This window comes from Rousettus aegyptiacus, unplaced genomic scaffold, assembly GCF_014176215.1.
Source record: "Rousettus aegyptiacus isolate mRouAeg1 unplaced genomic scaffold, mRouAeg1.p scaffold_m13_p_3, whole genome shotgun sequence".
NCBI lineage: Eukaryota > Metazoa > Chordata > Mammalia > Chiroptera > Pteropodidae > Rousettus > Rousettus aegyptiacus.
The window spans coordinates 74,040,142-74,062,911 of NW_023416306.1; the positions used below are offsets into that span (position 1 = coordinate 74,040,142).

At 48.2% G+C, this 22,770-nt stretch overlaps 1 protein-coding gene across 1 annotated transcript; it reads right to left on the reverse strand.

The window, feature by feature from the left end:
• Positions 1–1,549: 1,549 nt before the first annotated feature.
• LOC107500293 (putative serine protease 47) lies at positions 1,550–12,638 on the reverse strand. The gene is made up of 5 exons (XM_036239527.1): positions 12,447–12,638; positions 11,353–11,591; positions 9,661–9,938; positions 7,220–7,386; positions 1,550–1,834 (listed from the first exon to the last, which is right to left on the reverse strand). The coding sequence occupies exons 1-5, from the start codon at positions 12,636–12,638 to the stop codon at positions 1,550–1,552; spliced, it is 1,161 nt and encodes a 386-aa protein (XP_036095420.1).
• Positions 12,639–22,770: the final 10,132 nt, after the last annotated feature.

Consider the following 22,770-nt stretch of genomic DNA (forward strand, 5'->3'; position numbering starts at 1 on the left):
TTGACATCTGGTCCATACTGAATATGTGCTGAATGGGAGCACTCCCACTTTCTCATGGGTTCTGAAGGCTGCTGTGAGTGCATTGTGAGGCCCACTGAGGTCCTGGGGCTTCACAAGGTTCCTATGTCAGGAAGATTGGCAGGAAGGGTGACCTAGGACATTGGTTCAAGGCTTACTGCGTGGTCACTAAGTCCCGGGTTATCTAAGTAGAAGGGTAACATGAGGGTCCAGCTACCATAGGTATATGGATAACTCAGAGCGGGCTATCTTGGGGCCTTGAACAGAGGGAGCAATTTCTCATGGGATTAGGGGCCATGGAAGTAGGCAGTGGGTTGGGCCCCTTCATATTGGGAGAGTGGGGCTATGGGGACAGGTGAGGAGGGTGCTGTGAAATGACTCTAGAAGCAGAGGTCTGAGAGCTGCAGGCCTGAACCTTGACTCTTAGTCTGGCATTTGGTCTTCTCTATCTGCTCTGAATCACTCTTTCAGACCTCCCACATGTGAGAGCCCTCTATACCACAGGCAGACCCCCCTTCTTCATGGCCTGGGTCATGGACTATTCCAGCTCAGTTGCCCTGCACACTGGGAGCTTCCCTCCATGTTCACTGGCAGTTGGTCCTCCTCCTCCTCCAAACACCAGGTGTGATGTTTGTCTATTTCAGGGAAGACCCTTGCTCCCTTGTACTGCAGACCCCTGGCAAAATGTCTTACTTCCTATTATGGGCTGCGTCATGTCTCTTAAAATCTATCTGTTGGAGTCTTAACACTCAACACCTCAGAATGTGACTGTATTTGAAGATATGGTCTTTCGAGAGGTGATTAACTTAAAAATGAGGTCGCTAGAGTGGGCTCTAATCTAGTCTGACTGATGTCCACATGAGAAAAGAAGATTAGGACACAGACACATACAGAGGGAAGGTTGTATAAGGACACAGGGGGAATCGGCCATCTGCAAGTCAAGGAGAGAGGCCTCAGGAGAAACCAACTCTACCCACACCTTGATCTTGGATTCCCAGCTTCCAGAACTGTGAGAACTGAGAACTAAATTCCTGTTGTTTAAGCCACCCAGGCTCTGATGTTTGTTATAGCCATCTGAACTGACTAATACAATTTCTCTGAAGCCCTGCCTGTTCCCCGCAGAAGAAGTGGAGTCTGTGCATGAAGATATCCTGTTCTCTCCCATGGTTGTGGCCTGGCTCCCTCAGTGTCCCCACCCTTGCTTCCTCCTGGGACAGTTTCCCTGCCAGGACTTTTTCCTTGCCCAAGGAGCCAGATGACTGACCCCGAAGAAAAGGGGTGATTGCTAAGGAGGAGGGGGAGTGAAACTCTGATACAAAAACTGGATGAATCTTTTTTTGATTTTTTTTTTTTTTTAGGCTTAGTTTGGGGTGGGGGCATTGCAGATGATGGACAGGAAAGCTAAGAAACAAGGAACCACTGAGAACTGGTAGGGCTAGGGGAGGGGAAGCATGAAAGGTTTCAGTGTGGAGACAGGGCCCTGAGGCAGACAGCAGGAGCAGAGGGGCTCAGAAGTTCACTGTAGGGCCTGTCATATGGCCCTGAAAACAAACATCAATGGAAGCCAGGCCTGTGGAGTTATGAGGGCGGTGCCAGGCCCTAGAGAGTTTGCAGCCTGCAGAGGCCGGTGTGAAAACTGGGTGGGATCAGGAAATGGCGTGAGTCTCTGGATATCGTTGATCCAGTCAGCGAAGTAGGTGACGTTGGTGAAGACACTGGGGTAAATGGGGTGTCGGCAGTCCAAGCCCCAGCTGGCCAGCCCCACCAGAACCCAGGAACTGAGGAGGTCACAGACGAGGGGACCCCCGGAATCACCCTAAGAAAGAGAGAAGAGTTAGTGGGACAACAGAGTCAGAGACACTAGGTAGCCAGGTGGGGCATGTGAGTCTCCACTGTCCAGGTCACATTTGCATAGCCCTCTGTGAAAGTCCAAACACCAACCACCCAATGCAGACCCCATCCAAGTCACCCTGGTGGACACTGGTTCCATACTTCAAAGAGCTTCTAATTGACTCTCAGGAAGATCATGGATCTAAATCAATCAATAGGGAGACCCTACCTTCTGTCCTTGCCCCAGGAAGGGCTGGTGGCCCAGGACAAAACACCGCCGAAGGCAGATTGGGGACAGGTGTATGGATAGGGCCCAAGATGGCCAGCCTGTGAGTGGAGCCTGGTCAGCCAAAACCTCCACAGACTCCCAACTCCTGCCACACCCTGAACTATAGAAACTTTTCACTACCTGGGCCCTCTTTTGTTTTCATTCACTTAGCCTTTGGTTTTCTTGCCACTTCTTCAGAAAATTCCCAGGTCCGGGCCTGGCAGAAGCAACTTGCATTGCTAGGGGAGAGGGCAGAGGTCCCCAGAAAGCTGCCTGGGGTTACTGGAGTCCTGAGATGCTCTCAGAGCAGGACCCCCAGTTGGAAGTCCCTTCACTTTCCTAGACAAAGGGAGGCTCTTGTCCTTGGGGGTTGGGAGAGCAGTAGCCACAGCTGCCCTGGTTCACTCTTCTACCTACCCATCCAACCTGCAGTGGAGTGTTGAAGGCAGCCTCTGCTCTTTGGATCACAGAGTTGAAAAGACAAGGACTCAGCCTTCAAGATACTTTTGTAAACAAGCTGAGAAGCCTGCTGTGATCAGATGTGAAATGTGGAAACAAGCCATGGAAGGGACAGGGACAGAGAGGGTATCTCAATCAGTGATGGCATAAGGCTTTTCTGAGCTGAGACTCCAAACAGGAAACAACCCACTTTTCTGATGCAGGAGCAGATGGTGCACTCAGAAGAAATGAAGAAGGAGAGGACTCACCAGATGGATGGGAGAAAGAACAGCTAGGCCTTGTGAAGGGTGAATGGGGCAGACGCGACATGGGTTCAGGGCCTTATGGCAGGAGTTTGGGTTTGCCCAATGTAGAACTTTAGGTGTCAGTGGCAGTGAGTGGGGAATCGTGGGTAACCTGACCAGTCTAAGCGGATCTCTCAGGAGGCTATGGATAATAAATAGTGCTGAACTCGTTAAAGAGAGACCAACCATGAGGTGGCCAAAGATGAGAGATGAGAGGTTATTCATGGGGAGGAGCCAGGGTGCTGAGAAAGTCAGATTTGGGATAATATTTTTATGAAAGAGCCAATGGGACATGTCAAATCAGAAGCTTCCCCATGAACAAGGGAGAAGGTTCAGAGAGAGAAGGGAGCAGACTGAGAACAAAGTCCTGGGATCTCCAGCATTTAGAGGCAGGAGGGAACCAGAAGCAGAATGCTTAACTGGCAAGTCTTGAGGCCCAGGAAATAGGAGTGAGACAAGCTGAGGGGCCCAGTGAAAGAAGACTCAGGACTACCTTACTCTGGCAAGACTGAGGCTGGTAGAGATGCTGGCCACATGGCTTTGGTGGTATGGTGGACACATTTGGGTGGAGTGGTTAAAGAGACTTGGTGCTGTTGGGAGGAGTCTTTGGGGAAGGGAGGCAGAGAAACTGGGCAGTAGTGAGATATAGATTGATGCCCTGAGTTTACACAGGAGTCATGAAAGGAAGGGACAGAAGACAGGAACCAGGAGAGCTTCTGAGTGACCAATGCTCCAGGAGGGGCCAACTGGACCTGAGGCTCAAGAGAGATGGAGGAAGAAGGGTGGGGAATGCAGGGCTTGGAATTTGAGTAGGCTTTAGTCTGACCACTTCAGTATTCTCAGTGAAATAAGAAGTAAGCTCCCTAGATGGCAGGGTTGGGGAAGGGTGGCTAGAAGGGCTGGCCAAAAAATGGCCCCCAAAGATATACATTCTCATCCCTGGAACCTGTGACCACGTTACCTTACATGGCAAAGAGACAGTGCAGAAGTGGTTGAATTGAAGATCTTAAAAAGATTATCCTGTGTTGCCTGAGTAGGTCCCCATGAGGAAAGAGAGATGCAGGAGGTCAGAGTCAGAGAAGATGATGTGATGACAAAGCAGAGGCTGGAATGATGCATTTGAAAATGAACGAAAGGGCCATGAGCCAAGGAATGCAGGCAACCTCTAGGAGCTGGGAGAAGCCAGGAAAAAGAAACAGTCTCACCTAGAACCTCAGAAGGAATCATCGCTGCACACACTTTGATTTTAGACTTTAGACCTCCAGAAATATAGGATAATAACTTTCTGTTGTTTTAGCCACCCAGTTTGAGGTGATTTTTCATAGCAGCCCCAAGAAACTCACATATGGGGTCTTCCTGGAAAGCAAGATTGCACCATCATTGCCTCAGCTCTGCCCCTTGGTGGTCCCCATCTGGCATGCCCTTCTCCCTCCCCACAGTGTACCCAACCCCAGCTGTTTGAAGGCCAGGGAAGGCCTGGTCCCTGTCTGGGGTGGTGGTTCCTGTCCACTCCAGACCTCAGCAATTCACACAGATGAGCCATATGGTTGCCAAAATCACACTAGATTCTGGGCTAGTCTGGGTGAGAAGGGAAAAGTTGCATCAGCCTCCTGGCCCTAGGGGATCTCTCAGAAGGCAGAGGAAACATCAACACTGAGGGATCCTATGCCAAATGAGCTGTGGTTTGCACTACTGTGGAGACGGAGCAGACCATGTGTGTGCATGTCTGGTGAGGCCAGAGCAGTGACTTCCACCTGAGGTGATGGGTGAACAACAGACCCTAAGGACAGGTCCAAGACCCTAAGATGAGTACGATTCAATGGGAGGCAGCCCAGGTCAAGAAAATGACAGCCAGCACTTGTTAAGCACCTACTAAATGCCAGGCACCCTGCTAAATTTTCTACAGGAACCTTATAAAGTGGAGGCCACTAGCAACCCCATTTCATGAGGAGGCATAAGGAAGATCACGGTGCCAGTAAATAACAGATGGAAAACTAGAACCATGTCTGTCCTGCCCCTCAGTCTGAGAGCACTGAGTCACCCCATGGCCCCGTCTCTCTGCAGAGCTGTTGTTGGGTGCCCCATGTAGAGGGAGGGGCATTTCAGGGGAGAGAAGGGAGCCCCAGGGCGGACGGTAGGAGCCAGAGCAGGCGTCCTAGCAGAAGATGAATCCAAATGGAATCTCAAGGACAGGACACAGTGACTGAAGAAAGGCTGAAGAAAGAGGGAGGGACTCTCAGGTATCCAGCTCTTTGGTGTCCTCAGGCTGGGGAGAAACTAGAGAGGAAGTAGGTTCGAGGGGCACTATGGATGTCCAGTAGGCAAGCAAACAGGTGCTGGCCCTGAGATCCATGGGCATGGCCTTTGTAGGAGAAGGCAGGTAGAAGACCAGGCCGAAGGGAGGTCTAGGGTAATAGCCACATGGGGACTTAGGGGGTAAACCCTTTGTTCCACCTCTGTGTGCAGCTGACCCTCTGAGAAGTATGGGCCAGGCCAGATAGCCAGCAGGTTGATACCACTGGTTGTGGACTGGGAACCAAGAAACCTGCATTTACCTTCCAGCAGGAGGGCAGGTGACCAAGCTTCCTTTCTCTGCCTCAGCAGCCCACTGGGCAGTAATGAAAGAAGTTGTCCAGGAGACCGTCCCATGGGTGCATCTCATCCCTACTGTCTGCCTCTCCTGGGGCCACTATAACATGTCACTACAAAGAGAGTGGCTTGAAAAACTATCAAAACTCATTCTCCCATCCTTCTGGAGGCCAGAAGTCTGAAACCAAGTATCTCTGTGTCTTTCCCTCTTACAAGAACACCAGCCATTGGATTCAGGATCATTCGGTAAATCCAGAATGATCTCATCTCTGAATTCTTAACTAATCACAATTGCAAAGACCCTGTTTCCAAGTAAGGTCACATTCTGTGGTTCCAAAAGTACATGGATTTGGGAGACACTGCTCAACTCACTACACCATCTTTTCAACAGTCCTACGGAGGCCTCAGGACTGCACACTGTGAAGGAGGACACAGGCTCAGAAGGTAAAGAGGCCGCTTGAGGTCACAGAGTAGGACCTGTGGCAGAGCAGTATCCCTGACTCCAGAGCCCTGACGCTTTCCCCTTCCCTTCATGGCACCATCTGTGCGAGAGCTCAGAGCACAAATGCCAGCTCAGGAGGAGGGGTGCTATGGAGGCAGGTTTGGGCTTGGAGTTAGAACAGTGGGTCAGGTTGTGCAGCCTTACTTTAGGCTAGCTACTATCCCTCCCTGGGCCTATTTGCCCACCTGTAAAATGGGACATAACAGAGCAATAAAAGCATTCACAATCCATATGTCCAACAGTGAATTCATATCTAGAACATACAGATACACCAAGAGTCTCTAAAAGAAAAAGACAGAAAACTCAATTGAAAAATAGGAGGGGAAAAAATTTAAAGAGAAAATTAACAGAGGATATCCAATGACAATAAAATAATGAAAATATATTTAACTCAATTAGTCTTCAGGAAAATGCAAACGAAAACCACAATAAAATGTCACTCCACACCCACCAAACTAAGAAAAAGATGGAAAGTGCCAAGCGTTGGCAAAGATAAACTCGTCCACTGCTGGAGAGAACAAACTGGTGCAACCACTTTGGAAGTGTTTGGTGACATCTACCAAAACTGAACATCCACAAATATATTAATCCAAAAGTTGTGCTCATGGCCTTCTATGAAATGGCATATGAAATAAGAAACACTTGGAAATGAAATAAAATGAAAAGCTTGGAAACTACTAAAATGCCCATCAAGCACAGAACTGATCACAGAATTCAATTACACAATAGAGCAGTAAGAATGAACCAACTGTAACTGCGTGTGACAGTGTGGACAAAACTCACAAATACAATGTTAAGACATGAAAGATGGCCAACTGGGAATAAATTCCATTTATAGAACATCAGGAATCTAAATGTCAAAAGTGAAGATAGTGGTTCCCCAGGGCATTCGTGACAGGAAAGAGGCACGAATGATTGGGGCATCCAAAGAGTTGGTCACATATATCAGCATGTGAAAAATTCATTAAACTATAAACTTAGGAATTATATACTCTTTTGGATGTACATCATACTTTAATAAAAAGTTTCAAATATGCCTCAGAAATAGATGCTGTTTGAGGGCCCTACCAGCAGATGTTATCAAGTGGGATGGGCTTAAGAAGGGGCTGGCCTGGGGGATGCTACTGGAAGATGGAGCCCAGGAAAGGCATGCAGAGGGAGGAAACAGAAGTCCCAGGGGTCTCCACAAAGGAAGTAGAGGCAATACAGGCTCCCCTTGGAAACTGCCCGGAGAGTAGGCAAGGGAAAAACAGAAGTGGCCTCACTCACTCGGCAGATGGCCTTTCCTGTCAAGAAGTCCCCGGCACACAGCATCTCCTCATGCACAGGGGAGGTCTTGCCTTCGTTGAGTCTGTGTTCATATAACATATTACAGAGCTTGTTCTCAATTAGGCCCACCTTGCCCTCTTGGAGGTGGAAGGGCGGGAGTAGATGCTCTGCATTAAGGATAAGAAAGAAATCAGTGAAATGCATTGTAGCCTAGCTAAGGAGGCCAGATTCGTCTGAATGCCCACTCTGCCTTACTGCTCAGCACATGGGGTTTTCTCAGGACAGCTGAGCTTTCAGCATGACTTCAGTTTTCCACCTATCCTCAATATGCTTCTATCCTATTTCTAAAATGTTTTCAAACTCATCCTACCCCCACCTCCTCTCTCATAACAATGGAATGTGCCTCTCCTATTACACAAAGAAAAAAGGTAAATCCCAGAAACACATGTCATTCACTGGGGCTTAGCAACCATTCACCGACTCACCTACCCTTTTATGAACCATCCCATCCATTCTCCATTTGTCTATCATTAATCTTTCCCATCTTTTCATCTACCAATTCCTCGTTCTGTCTACCCATCTTTCCTCATACCCGCATTCATCTACTTGAGTATCTTTCCATCCATTTGCCCATCACCCACATTTTCATCCATCCCTCCATCATTTTCCTGCCCATCCTCCTCTTCTACCAATATATCTATCCACTCTATCTACCTGCCGCTATGCATTCACCCACCCACCCACCCTCCCTATCCATCTTCTCATTCTGTCACTCATCTGTTCATCTATCTTCATGCTAGGTATCTCTTAGATACTAATGATACAGGGGAACATTTTTGTTGAGGGAGATAGTATGAGTAAAGTTAATAGAATTGTTTTACATTTAATAAGTGGCATGAAGGAAATAAAACAGGAAGATGTGGTAGTAGGGGCTGCCTATTTTAGCTCACATAATCAAGTAAAACTCCTCAGAGGAGGGGCCAAGTTGTAAATATAAAGAAGAATGAGTCTTGCAAAGATTAGTGGGGAGAGCTAGCAGGGTAGAAAAGATGGCCAAGGTCAAGGACCTGAGGTGAGGATGGCCTTAGCAAGTTCAAGGCAGGAAGGATGCCTGGTGGCAGGGCTGGCATGCCTGAGGGATGCAGTAGGAGATGAGGCAGAGAGGATGGGAGCCAACATCACATAGGGGCTGATAGCCAAAGTATGGAGTTTGGACTCTTCTAAGCACGAACAAGAAGACACTGAGGGTACTAGGTGGGGAAGTGGTATGACTCATGTTTTAAAGCAAATAAACAGCTGTGTCTGGACTGGAGCAAAGCATTCAGGGAGGGATCTGGCATACAAGTCTAGAGGTCATGATGGCCTATTGGACCAGGGTAGGGTATCTACCATGTGTCAGTCCCTGTGGCACAGACTGGGATATTAAAACCAAGTAAGCTGTGGTCCTTGCCCTAAAGGAGGCACCAACTTCTGTGAACTTCTGTGTGTGTGTGTGTGTGTGTGAGACGAGAGAGAGAGAGAGAGAGAGAGAGAGAGAGAGAGAGAGAGAGAAAGAGAGAATGAGAATGAGAATAGGAGGACTAACTATGATGAAGGGGAGTTCCTGACACTTAGTAGGTAAGGACCAGGGATGCTGGCATCTCCCACCCAGTGAAGACATGGTTTGTCCAAAATTCCTGTAGCACCACTATTGAGAAACATTGTACCAAATTATGGGCCTGCAAATAATTACAAAAATATATTATTTTTTCTCTTAACTTGTAGAAGGAGCATGTCCCCATAAGCCATAAACACTCCTTTCTTTAATAAATCTCTTGTCCATAAGTCTTTGCCTGCATTTCTTTTTTCCATCTAAAAAAATAACACCCCTTTCCCTGTTATTCAGTTCACCTAATGAGCCTATAAAGTAGATAGTTGACCAAAGTGGGGTTCAGAGAAGTTCTTAAATTGTAATCATTCTCACTTGGTCATGCAGGCTCAGAGATCAGAAGCTATAAAAGTGTTTTCTTTTCACTTTTCTCAAGCACCTTGTATGACAATGGGAAATCGAGGTGTTTGGCAGTGGCCTAGAATTGCCCGGGCCCCAAGCATGACCTTCACGTTGAATCAAGTCATTTCAGATTCATGGCTGATTAAAAACTTGGGTTCAAGAACCATGAAAATCAAAGATTCTTGATTCCAAATGTCAAAGATCCCCAGATGGTCAGAGCCTTGGACTTAGGGAACTCTGATGCTTTAGAATCATACACTTTTCAGAACTAGAACTATAATGGTCCAGTCCTCTGGAAATGAGGCTCACAGGGCCAAAGAATTTTTTTCCTGGGGACCCCTCAGTTGGAGCTATTCCTCCCTCTTTCCATCCCCTCCTCCCTCTCCTCCCTTCTGCTCCCCCTCCTCCACCTCCCTGCTCTCATGCACCCCCACCTCCCACACCCCCTCACTGTCCTCGCTGAGCATCCCCCAGCCAGTTATCCAGCAGGACTGGTAAATGGGCAGCTGCACGCCAGGGATTGGGAGGCAGGCAGGGCTGATGTAGGAAGTGAAGTTCACAGGCAGGTGCAGTTGCAACATGGCTATGTCATTCCCGAAGGCGTGGAACTTCTCAAAGTCTGGGTGAGTGATAATCCGGCTCACGTACATCTTCCGTGTGTGCTGAGTGTGCTGGTACAGTTGGGTGCTTCCCAACATAACCAGGTAGTCCTCTGGGGCATGAGATTTGCTGGAGGAGGAAGGGCTCACTGTCACCATCTGGATGTGGTTCGGCTCTCTCTCCCTGCATCCTTGTCTAACTGCCCACACCCCTGTGGACGCCTCCATGCCACACAATGCAGACAGCTTTTGTCGCCCCTTCCTAACTGTCAGAAGCCATTCTTTCTTGATGCTGATTGATATTCTACTTACAACCTCAGGAAACATGGCTTCCCCATCACACCCTAGAACTGAAGGAACAGAGAATCCTAGTGTTAGAAGGGTCCTTGCTAGGGCCATCACATCAGGCCCTTTCATTGTATTGCAAGATGAGCTCTGGCTCAATCCTAGCTATAACCTGACCCTTCCCAAGGCCCCCCGTGACCCATTTCCTGGCCCCAAGACTTTTATTACCCCTCCTTTCTTTTAATCCCTTTCTGACCAAGGGCTGCCTGTTTACTTGGTTAAAAGCACTCACAAAATGTTAGTGAAATGAGCAAATAAATGCAGGAGACAAAATCTCACCTTGCTCCCTGAACGGCTGTCATGAAACTTCCTACCGTCTTGATTTTGTTCATGTGGCTCATCCTGGAAAGCCCTTCTCCACTTTCACAGTGCCCACACCCTTCTGCTCTGGCAAGCCCCTCCCACTCCATGCCACAGCCCCTCTCCTGACCTCCCTCCTACTACTGCGGGGTCCACCCTTCTCACCCCACATTCTCATCTAACCAGATGGAGGCAGGTGAGGTAGGATCTTGCCACCCCCTGTGCCATAGAGGGGCTCACATGGAGTGTGGCACAGTTTATGGGCTCTCAAAGCCAGTTGGCACATGAGCTCCAAGACCCTGACCCAGCTGCGATGCCCCCATTCCTTCAGGCTCCTCCTCATCTGTTCAGAAGGTGGACACTGAGTCAAGCCCGGAAGGGCCAGCAGAGTTAGACTGCTGAGTGGCCACATCATTCTCTAATGTCAGGGAGCCCCATCTCCGAAATAGGCATCCTGGTACCACAGATCCTCCCTGGCACTTGGTTTTGTAGAAGTGGTGAGAATTGCCCAGCTGCTGGTTCTCCGTGCAGCTTCAGGTCGCTACCTAGAGTCTGACACCCAGGAATGCAGGGACATTGAGAAGTCATGATCTGAGGCAGCGAAGAGCCACTCCACGCTGCACAACGGCCAGGATGGACACTGCCAACCTCCTGGGGAACAGGCACAGGGGCTGAGGATGAAGGATGAGGGGCACTTGGGAAGGTGACTGGGTAGGACTGTCCAGGTTGAGAGGATGCAGATCCAAGGCAGGGATGGCATGTGTTTGGAGGTCACAGGCTCTCCCAGAGCAAAGCCCAGAGGAGCTGGCATAGGACACCCTTCAACCCTTTTCTTCTCCTCCCCTGCATCCTCCTCTGCTCCCAGCCCCTCTGCTGGAGACCCAGGAAGGAGGACTCACTTGACAAAGCAGTGGGCGGTGGTAACCAGCCAGTGTGCGTCAATAAGGACAGCTCCACAGATGTGCGAGTTTCGGTACAGTAGGCTGGCCTGCCATGGCCACTGTCCAGCCACCACATCCTGGCCACCATAGATCTTGCTCATTACCTTGGGCTTCCCACACACTGTGGAGACACCCCTCCCCCAGAATATGATAAACACACCGGTGGTATCCCAAATGCCACTACCAGGGAGGCCCTCCTGCACCTCACACATGAGAAAAGCAAGGCCGAGGGGCAAGTGGCATGCCCAAATGGCAGAACTGCCCAGACTCTGCCTTCACTGGCTACACCAAGGTCTGGATGTCAGACCACAGCTGAGCAAGCCCTATAGCTTGAGGGCCCAGGGTCTGGTAGGATGGGGCAGATGGGACCAAGGGTGGCCACAGCAGCTCACAGCATCATCTCCTGGGAGACAGAAATCCCTGAGTGGGCCTGCCAAGGGCTGGGCACATCACAGACCTTATTTCCCTCAGTAGTACACCCCACGCCTACTCTGCAGATCAAAGAATTGAAGGTCTCAGAGGGTGCCAATGCTCCTTGCTTCTGAGTATCTGTGCCCTTCCACTATATCTCAGTATCTTAGGGAGAGAGGTTTACCGGCAGGAATTTGGTGCTGTGTGACCTTGGGAAAGTCACTCCTCTCTGGCTCAGGAATCTACATTCCTGGAAGTAGAGGGAGTGGGCTGGGACTTCAGACCCTGGTTCTAGGGCTCACACCTGAGAGGGCAGAGAGCCGGTGTTTACCCACCCCCACCGAGAGGTGGATCCTGGTCCAAAGCCTGTGCTTGGGTGTCAGGGAGAAGAGAGACCCCTGGCCCAATTTTGGGCTCCTCATTCAGCAGTCCTGGTGCCTTACTCCACTCAGTCCCAGTTCTAAGGCCCAAGGTGGAGAGGTGGGGCAGTACCCTGTAGAGGCCCAGGAGTGGAGGGGGTGGCCTGAACCTCACAGTGCTGAGTGGTCTCTGGGCTGCCTAGGCGAGGAGGGAGAGGCGATGGGACTCGGGTGACTCCAGGCACTAGCCCTCAGCCCCACAGTGCAGCACGTTCACCTCACACAATGGCGCCCATGCACTTGGGGCTCCTGGGGCCAACTGCTGCGCACCGAAGAAGGCGGAGACACCGCCTCCAACGTCTCACCTGGAGCTGAAGTGGGCGTGGCTGCGGCCAAGGGCGGTAGCAGCAGCAGCCAGAGCAGGGACCATAGCCAGCCTCCGCCTCGGTGGTTACTACAAGTCTCCCGGCCCATTGCCAAGGCCACTGACCTGGCCATGACCTCTGCCTGACCCTGTGCAACAGCGGGCCTTGACCTTACCCTGACCCCGTTTCAGCCGAGCCCGGAACCCGCTGGCCAGTACTGAGCCCCGACTCTACCTCAGCACTTCCACCCCACTACCCACCCTCCCAATGACACCTCCACACACACAGACCTACTCCAGTCTAACCCACCCTGATCAGCCCTGATCCTCAGCCTGCCCCCAAACGCCACCCAGACCTAGCCCTGACCCAGACCGGACACCAAACTTGACTCTGCCCTGAACCTGGTCCTGATCTCAACTGTGCCTGGCCTTTGATCAGGTGGGAGTATGGCCTGGGCCACAGTGTAATCAGCGCCCCTAAGAATTAATGAGAAAAGACAGTAGACTATGCATGGAAAAATGGGAAAGAGTACAAAAAGGTAAATCGTGAAAGAGGAAATTGAAAAGATTTATGAACCAAAAAAAAAAAAAAGGTTGATCTCATTAGTTATCCAGAAAGTGAAAGTCAAAACATGTCATTTTCAACCACCAAATTGTAAACATTTCTAGAGATTGGTCAGTCAGCAATTTCTCTATGGAGTGAGGGAAGCATCCAGATTTCAAAGATGTGTTTCCTATTGTCTGCTCCAGGAGATGATGTCCTGGATTTTTTGTACAGGAAGTAAGATGCTGTTGCTTTACATTCATTTTCTTACGTGTTTGTCTTCATCACTGGACTATAAACTCCAGACTACCTGGAAATTGCTTCATTCACCACTGAATGTAGGGATAAGAGAGTAATGGAAATAGCACTGCACATGTATACACTAAAAATATCAGTTTAATAACTACTACTGTTATTGATGAAAGTGGAAACCAAAGAACCACAGCCTTGCCTATTGGTTAAGAACTTGAACTTACATAAATTTCTAAAATTTGGTCAAATAGTGCTAATGTGAGGAAGAATTTATATTTTAGTATAGAGACTAGAAGAAGAATTCATAAATTTTGTAAAAGTGACAACAGTATTGAGGGCGAAGTTGAGGTGAAGGCAATGAGGACCGTAGTAAGTGACTTCAGGTTGAGACATCCATGGACTATTGAGCTGGGTTTGTCCAATAGACACTTAGAAGTACCGGCGTGGAATTTGAGATGTGTGTCTGGGTTGGAGCTAAAGGTTAGAGTACTTTAGGGCTGCAGGTGACAGTCAATGCCGAGAAGAAAGCATGTAGAACATAATTAATTACATATCAAAACATAGAAAAGAGGCAGATAAGAGAAAGAGGCCAGTATGAGACCCAAGATGGTGGGTGGTAAATTTAAACCATAGAACACTAAATATAAGATTTCTTATTAACATTTTAAAAAGGTTTCTTGAGATATAATTTATGTAGCCTCATAAATTCCCGGATTTTTAGAATCGTGCGGCACTCATCAACATTGCATTACTCTCAGCTCCCACCTCCACTGATCTGCTTTACGTTTCTGTAAATTTCTGTTTTCTGGGAATTTCCTATAAATGGAATCACACAGTAGGTCATCTTTCAAGTCTGGCTTCTTTCACTTAGCATAATGTTTTCGAAGTTCATCCACGCTGTGGCACATACCAACATTTAGTTCCTTTTCACCCCACTGTATGGTTGTACCACACATTGATGGACATTTGGATGATTTACAGTTTGGGGCTATTATGAGCAATCCTACTGTAAATACTCCTGTGCAGGTCTTTGTGTGGGTATGTGTTTTCACTTCTCTTGGGTAGATTCCCAGGAATGAAACCGCTGGCAAGCTTATCTGTGATGTTTTATGAACTGCCAAACTGCTTTCCAAAGGGTCTGTATCATTTTGCATTCCAGCCTAGTGTATGATGTTTTCACTTTTTCCACAGGATTGCCAACACTTGGAATTGCCTTTTTTATTATAGGCGTTCTATGGCGTGTGAAGTGTTATCTTGTAGTTTTCACTTGCATTTTGGTAATGACGAAGGACATTGACTATGTGTTGATTTGCTTAATGCCCACTCATATATATCTTCTTTAGTGAAATGTCTGTTCGAATCTTTTGCCTATTTCAAAAAGTGTGCTTTTTGTCTTTTTGTTAAGCTGTATTGTATTCTGGACACAACTTCTTTACCAGATGTGCGATTTGCAAGTATTTTTTTCCAAATCTGTGGCTTATCTTCTCGTTTTCTTAACAGTGGGTGTTGAAGAGCAAAACTTTCTAATTTCGATGATGTCCGATTGATCCATTTGTCCTGGTATAAATTACCCTTTTGATGTCATGTCTAAAGTGTCATAAAATTTTCTCCTGTATTTTCTTTGAGAAATTTTAAGGATTGGTTTTATATTTAGGTCTGTGATCAATTTTGAGTTCTTTTCTTGTGTGATGTGATGTAAGTCTTTTGTTTGTTTGTTTCTTTGTTTGTTTTTGTTTTGCCAGTGGGTATCTATTTGACCCAGAACTATTTATTGGTTAAAAAAAAAGACTCGACTTCCGTCATTTTCCTCCTCCACCCCATTGAATTTTTATGGGAAATTTGTTAAAATCAATTGATAGTAAAAAGTAAGGTTTTATTTCTGAACTCTCGATTCTGTGCCATTGATGTACATACAATACAAGCCTACCTTTGTGCCAGAATCCCACTCTCTAGATTAAGATACATTGTGGTAAATTTTGAAATCAGGAAATGAAAGCCATCAGATTTCTATAGTTTTTTCTGGGCTATTTTATGTTTTTGCATTTCTGAATACATTTTACTATCTGCTTGTCGGTTTCTGCCCAAAAAAATGTCTGCTGAGGTTGTGATAGGGACTGCGTTGAATGTAGAAATGGATTTGAGGAAAATTATCATTTAAACAACTTTTCCTTGACATTTCTCTTTAATCACAAATTGTTGAAAAGTATGCATCTTAACTTTCACATTCCTGGAGGCTTTCTTCTTCTCATTCTCATTTTTCTATACTGAATGTAAAGCTTGTACTTTGGACACAATACAGGAAAATGCATTTACGTTTGTTTAGTTACTTCATATAGGTTCTTCAAATATCATTGGAGTGAACTTTTCAACTATTATTTTCACAGGGTCATTTTCAGTCTTGTGCACTTGTAGAATAACCATAAGAAGATGCCCTGACAACGTGAACCCTTCCTAGGTGTGTTTATCAGGGGAAGTTCACAGAGACAGGGACAGTGGGAAATTTGAGAGTCCCAACTGCGACTAGCTTTCTGAGCCAGTGCCAGGGATCCGGTGGGGACCCAGGGTCCAGGAGAGGGGCGCAAACCTCGGGCTCTGCTGTTTCATGCTGCACTATCAGAGGGGCCCAGGTCCTGTGGGGGCAGACACTGGAAAGAGCAGGGCGATTCGCAGGCCCTACTCCACCAGACAAGCACTAGGGTTAAGGGGATCACCAGCCTCTCCCCTGATGGTTGGAGCTGATTCTAAGCTTGAGGTGCGGCAGGTACTGCTCTGGGGGACACAGCCCCGTGGTGGGGCAGCGCTCACTGGCTATGGCAGCCTCAAGCCCTGGCTATGGGTAGTGTCCACGAAGCCTGGATGGAGTCCGGCCTGCAGGGAAGCAGTTTTGGACAAGTTAACCCCGCCGTCTTGCCACATCAAGAATCAAACTTTTCCTCATTCCCCCTTGTTCTCCCCACTCAGAAAAGGAGCACCGTTTTACACAGAGTTGCCAATCTTTTAGTTTTTAAACACTGTAAACATCATTGTATAAAAGAAAGGACGTCTTAACCCCAATTAACTAAGGAGCACATGTTGCAGAAGAAGCAAGTTTTCCCTAAAACAGGCTGTTTAGTGATGACATCCTCGGATGATCCTCTATTTCTCCATGGTGCTGCTGAGTAGTGAAAAGTCGATGCTTGAGACTCCTCAGGCAGTTGGTGTGCTATCAGTACCTTCTATGAATCAGGAAGCCGTCACCCTCGGTGTCTGTGTGGACAGTGGAGATGAGGAGGCCGCGGGTGATGGCTCTGTGCTGTCAGTGAGGGTGTCCTCTGCCCCTGGCAGCTTCAGTTCCTGGTGACCCTGCCATGCGAGGGATGCCGACAGTGCCCAGGACAGTAACCAGCTTCCTGATACATTACCGGCAGAATTGCTCCTGTCTCACAGAAGGGTCCCCTGTGAGTCAGAGGGCCCGAATCCTCCTGGGAACATATCTTTCCCCAAACACCAGTTAACAAGTCCCTTCAAAGAAAGCCTCTTAGATGCACATTTATCCAAGTTGTTTGTTAAATTACACAGTCTGTGATTTGAAAACAGACCTTGGAGGACATGACCTTTTGTGAGGAGAACCCAGCCCAAGGGGCCCAGGGTCTCAGAGTCTGTCCCTCCAGCCAGTGTTAAGGGCAGTGGAGACGGGCGGTCATTACCACAATGGCCTTTCCCTGGCTTCACTAGCCAAGCTTTGCCTTGGCGAACATTACGGACAAAGGTGCCCAGCACCTGCCTGGGTCTCAGAGGAGCCGCGGTCATGCCTCCCCACCCCTGTCCTGGGGTGAGACACCTTCTCTGCACACATGTGGACCGTGGTTGTTTCTCTGACTCTGTAAATGCACCATCCACTTAAACTGTTATCTCTCGATGTTGTTCTTTGCAACTTTCAATTCCCTCATTTTTATTTTCTTCTCTTAAGGAATTGGAGGTCACTAGAAATTCCTCAATTTACAGCCCATGTTCTTCGACATTAGCGAGTTTCCTTAAAGTCCTTGGTCTTGCTCTCTTAAAGGGCTCCTGGGTGTTGATGCCAGTGGGCTGGTGAGGTGGACACCATGGAGCCTGATAAGATGTTATATCCTACCCGGGCCTGGGGCCCCCTCTGGTGTCTGGGAGGAGAAGGACAGGCTGCCAGACAGGAGACAGGAATGCAGGTCAACTACAGGGGAGAAGCCCAGGGAAGAACGCATGTGCCAGGAGCAGGTCAGCTCTGCGCCCCATTCTGAGCAGAGGCCTCTCCGTGAGGGATGACCAGCTACTCTCAGGGAGAGCGAGGAGCCACAGGTGCCCGTGTGCACAGAGCCTGTGGCCTGCAAGGGGCATGGGTCGACATCTCTGTGGGGTTCAGGGCCCAAAGAGGACCATGGGTAGCCTCCTCCAGGGGGAATCACCTGTCGCGGGGCTGCAGCATTGATCCCTCAGGCCCATCAGCATCCACCTATCTTTCTGGGGTCCAAAGCCTAGCAAGCTCAGTCCTGGATTACACATATAGGATTCCCCAGTGTGTGCCAAGCCAGGCTGTGGTCACCCACTCCAGGGTGTGTAGGTCAACAGGTAAAGCACATCACTTCCCCCTAGTGAGGCAACTACAACAGAGAGGCTGACTCCTGAGAGCAGCGCCCAGTGTCAGGGGTCCGAGGCAGAAACTTAAGATAGCTGGTGCCTGACGGAAAAACCCGTTGCACGAGCCCACGTCCTCCTCAAACTGTGTGGCGTCAGTCAGGCTCCAGTGTTTGCTGTGGGATCACAAGATGCCAGAGCTCTTCCGTCACAACCACCTGCCTCACAGAAGGCAATGTGAGGTCTTGAGGACTGGTGGCCGGCCCCATGTGACCACTGCTCCACGGGCCATGTGACAGGTCATGTCTTCTCAAGGGCACAGCAGGCCCAGACTCAATGTTTGTGTCTGGATCGTTAGCCCACTCATTCTGGGAAAAGTGACATTATGTGGTGAGTGGACGGTCCGGAACCTGAATCAGGCGGGCCAGGCGCCGAGCACTGACAATTGTCCTGGGGAATCAGCTGGCCTGACCATGCACTCATGTCTCACAGTGCAGGAGCCTCAGGGTGGAGCAGGGCCAGCACTGAGTCATGCCTCAGAAGGCTTGCTGCTCATATGGGCCATAAACAGGGCAGCTGTTCAGAACGTGACCAAAGGCTTGGGTGTCTCATGCCATCTAAACAAGCTCTTACATAGCTGGGGTAGGACACCCCCAACTCTTTGTTAAATTTCTGAGCCCATTCTCCAGATCTCAAATCTTGCACATCTCACCCAGGGGTTCGTGGACTTGTGGTCAACAACCTGATCATCTAGGCTGTTCAGTACACAACTGATTGCCGAGACGGAGTGTTGCTCCCCGATGCCTCCTCCTGGAGAACCACCTGCCCAGTCACTGACGTTTCCTCCTTCCCTCTAACCAGGCTAAATGAATCTGGGGGATTCGCACATGATTGGAGTCAAGAGTGGAAAAGTCGACCTGACTCTGTTGTCTCCTCTAGACCAAGAGTCTTTGAGAGCCCCCTCCCCCCCCCCCCCCCCCCCCCCGCCACACACTCATCTGAAAGCTCTCATCTGTCCCCAGGGGCCCAGACGTCACACAGGCTATCAGATACACCTTACTGTGATTCCCTCCTGAGAGGGGATGAAGCAGACCCCCAGGGCTTTGTAGGTACCAATGATTCAGCTCATTGTAGCTCATGCCACAGGCAAATCGAACAGGGATTACATGCCAGTGAACTTGCAGCATAATTTTCAGTCCAATCACTTCACATTTATAGAGAGAGGAATTGAATATTTTAAACATAGATGTATGAGTCCTTTAAAGGGCAAAAAAAAAAAATGTTTCTGATAGCTCTTCAAACTAAAAAGGAGAAATCTGTAAAGCACTTCACAGGATACATTACAGTGTTGCACCTGCTAATCAAAAGAATAACAAACAAACAAACAAAAGGCCTTTCAAAGTAAGAGGCAACTCCATTTTCTTGAGGCCAATAAGCATTGCTACTCAGGAAAGCATTGATTCAGGCAGGAGCCTTAACAGTGTTCCGATTAGGAGACAATGGCAGTGGGTAGTTACAGGAAGGGGAAGGGGAACGATGACATCAGTACGAGGAAGGCGTTTCTATTGGTGCTGATAGCATAACATAGTGATGTTCATTCTAAACAACATTTAAAAAATTTCAGTCCAGTAATCACAATATACTTTCTTGTTATCTTTGCAAATTGTCCTTTGGGAAACAAGTTTGCTGAGGCTCAGCTCAAAAGTTATTTCGAAAAAAAAAAAGTTATTTTGCCCTTTTTTTGACACTCCAAGTTTTGAGGTAAAAGACATGCGAGGCAGTTCCTCTGGGACGGCAGCTCCAGCTCCATTCAAAAGTGTCTCTGTTCGTATTATGGTTCACACGCCTGTGGGAGGGACTAACGAAGCCTTTGTATAGTTGGCAATGGGAGTTGACCACCGGATGAAAGTAAATGAAAGAATTGGTACCACTGCCGCTTTCCAATTACACAGTTAAAGATACGAAGAGGAAACTGAGTTGGCAACTGACCAGCACTTTTGTCTCATAAATCACCATATCAACCAAAAAAAAAAAAATTGCTGGGCTCACTGTTTTCCTTGCATTTGTGCCAAGTAAGCGTTAAAGATCTACAGGCTTAATCACGCACAACAGCAAAAATGGTGCTGAAATATTCAAAGTGTTGGTTCACTTTTTTGAATTCCACGAGTCACCCTGAAACAATTGTGTGGACAGATACACCGATGGGGAAAAGCAATGGTGGCAGAAATGCTGGCACCGTAACCCAGATCAAGGAGTGGCAGCAAACTGTTCAACTAAGAATCATATTCACTATCATACACTTGCCATAAAAGTGCCAGTTTCAGTTAAGAATGTTTTGGATGAAGCAGTAAAACTTATTTGTTAAATCTTGACCACTGAACTTGCATAGTTTCGATCATGTATGATGAAACAGAACATACAAACACCACAAATCTGTATATCGAAGTGAATGGGAAAAAGAGTAGATCAGAGTGTGAAACAAAGGAAATCACTAACATGGAAGATAGTTGTGAAGAGTTAGGTACGATGTAGCACAGAAAAGAAAGAATCAGAAAATATGAGAGAGGAGTTAATAGAAATAGGGTCTGCGGGCATCTTGATCATGGACTTCCAGCCTCAGGAACCGTGAGACATGTCTGTTGTTTAAACTACCTAGTCTACGGTATTTTGTTATAGGAGCCAGAGACTACATAAGATGGTATAATATACATATGTTTGGAGCTCTAGCAGTAGAGACAAGAGAGGATGAGGAAAAGCGACCTCGAAAAGATAATATTCTGCTCCGGAGATGACAAAGAATGTGTATTACCAGTTAATGAAGCAAAAGAGAGCAAGCAGAGGATAGAAAAAAATTTAACCTCCAAGTAATCGCACCTCTCAAAAACATAGCACTCGAAAGACAATCTTAAAAACAATTAGCAAGGAAGACAATCACCTGCAGAGAAAGGGTTATAAAAATGATGACATAATTTTTGATAGCAACAACAAAAGGCTTATTAGATAGAATACTTTTTCAGAGCCATGTCAGGAAAAGCACTATATCTAGAACTGATTGCCTGTAATATTATAATTTATGGAAGTTCACCAACGAGACAACTGGTAAATTATTTTTAATATACCCATATGATAAAAAGTCATAAGTGACTCAAAAAGTAAACAATATCCAATATATCAAGTTTTACCTCTTGACATTGGTTATTTTCTTGACATTGGTGGGAATGTAAAATGGTACGGCCTTTGAGGTTAACAACAATGAATGTCCTCAAAAAATTTTTAAAAATACAACAACCCACTTCTGGATACGTATCCAGCTCCACTTCTCTGTATGAGCGTCCCGATTTCCATGGAGCTTTGAAGGGATGACATCGCTGTTTTCACAGATTCTGCTTCAGTCACTTACAGTAACTCCTTCCTGATTCCTACCTTATGCACAGTCCTTGCAAAGCATCAGGTCAAGTTTGTTTCTCTGTTTCAAAGAAGGCCTGCTGCAGTGAACATTTGAGACATTTCTTTCTTTTCCTTCCTGTTTGGACTTACCCTAGTATTTTCCAAAGACTAATGTGCAAACCTCTACGAGAATCCATGCAGGCTACGAAGTCGAACTCAGGCTTGGTTGGGGCAGCTATGGACCTCGGTCAGCCTCACTGTGCAGATTCCGGGGGAAGATTCAGGGTTCACAGGGCTCAGGGGTGGGGACAGCACAGGTTCTGCCTCCTCTTGGGAATGCCTCCTCATGCAAACAAGGACCCCAGGGGCAGAAAGCACCAGGCAAGTGAGGACAGGAGCCGAGACATCCGAGCACCAGGTGTGAACCCGATGACAATGACTCTTATCCTAGACTGAGGGCCAGGCACACACAGGGGAAGACCAAATATGCTGCCTTCAAACACGACTCACACAGTGTTCCTTCCTAACAACCTGAGAGAGAGATGTGTTACCCTGTTTTACCACAAAGACCCCAAAAGCAGAGCAGTCGCAGGACAAAGGTGAACCAGGGAACGAAGGGTCCAGGCTCCCCCTGTCACTTACCACACTTGCAGCCAGTACCTGCCACATAGGGATGCTCAACCACAAGGGCTGCCAGCTTCTGGACCAATCCAATGACACAGTCTGAGTCTGGCAATACTTCTGAGCCTGCTTCTCTGTGTTGAGGCCCAGCTGGACGGGGAGTAGGGCAGCAGCTGGGGAAAGCATGGCCAAGATGAGAAATCACCTTCACAAAGGGCCCAGGAGGTGCTGCCATGTCATGGGATGGGGGAAGGTGGTAGAGGAGGACCTGTGGGCTGACCTGCGATTCAATGGGAGATAGTAGGGGGCCCCGACATGAGCCCATTCACATCAAACTCTTTGAGGGGGCCAGTACCAGGCCAGGCACCCTGTGTACCTGTGTGGCTGGAGCCTCATTACATTGCTGCCGCTGTATAACCAGCCAGGGTGACAGCCAGGTGTGCTGGGTGGAGCTGGGTCACACCTGGGGAGACTCGGCCTATCTAGACCCCACCTGGGCCAGATAGGAATTAGAAGTTAGGACCTGGACTGGAGAGGAGATGTAGGCCGAGAGAAGAGGGGGGTCAGGTCCAGGACACGACTCTGCACGGAATCAGAGTTACGACTGGGGCCAGGACAAGACAGGAGATGGGTCTCCTCCCAGGCGCAGCTCCTGCCCCTCACTACCGGGTCGTCTCACTCTGACAGCCAGGGTTCGGGTCCCCTGCTCTGAGCGCGTGGTCTGTACCAGTGCCCACCACAGGGCAACCGAGGCCTCCCCTCCACTCAGCCTGGTTCCCAGGCACTCACGGCCCCAGGGCACACACACCTCGGTCCCCTCCCATGGACCCTGCTGCTTGAGCTGCCCT

Excerpts from the sequence above, each read along its gene's own strand:
- LOC107500293 (XM_036239527.1), bottom strand. The coding sequence starts at position 12,638 with ATGGGCCGGGAGACTTGTAGTAACCACCGAGGCGGAGGCTGGCTATGG. Across the intron at positions 11,592-12,446 it reads AAGTGCATGGGCGCCATTGT|GAGGGCCTCCCTGGTAGTGG; the intron begins GTGAGGTGAACG and ends TGTGAGGTGCAG. Across the intron at positions 9,939-11,352 it reads ACCGCCCACTGCTTTGTCAA|CAAATCTCATGCCCCAGAGG; the intron begins GTGAGTCCTCCT and ends TTCCTCCTCCAG.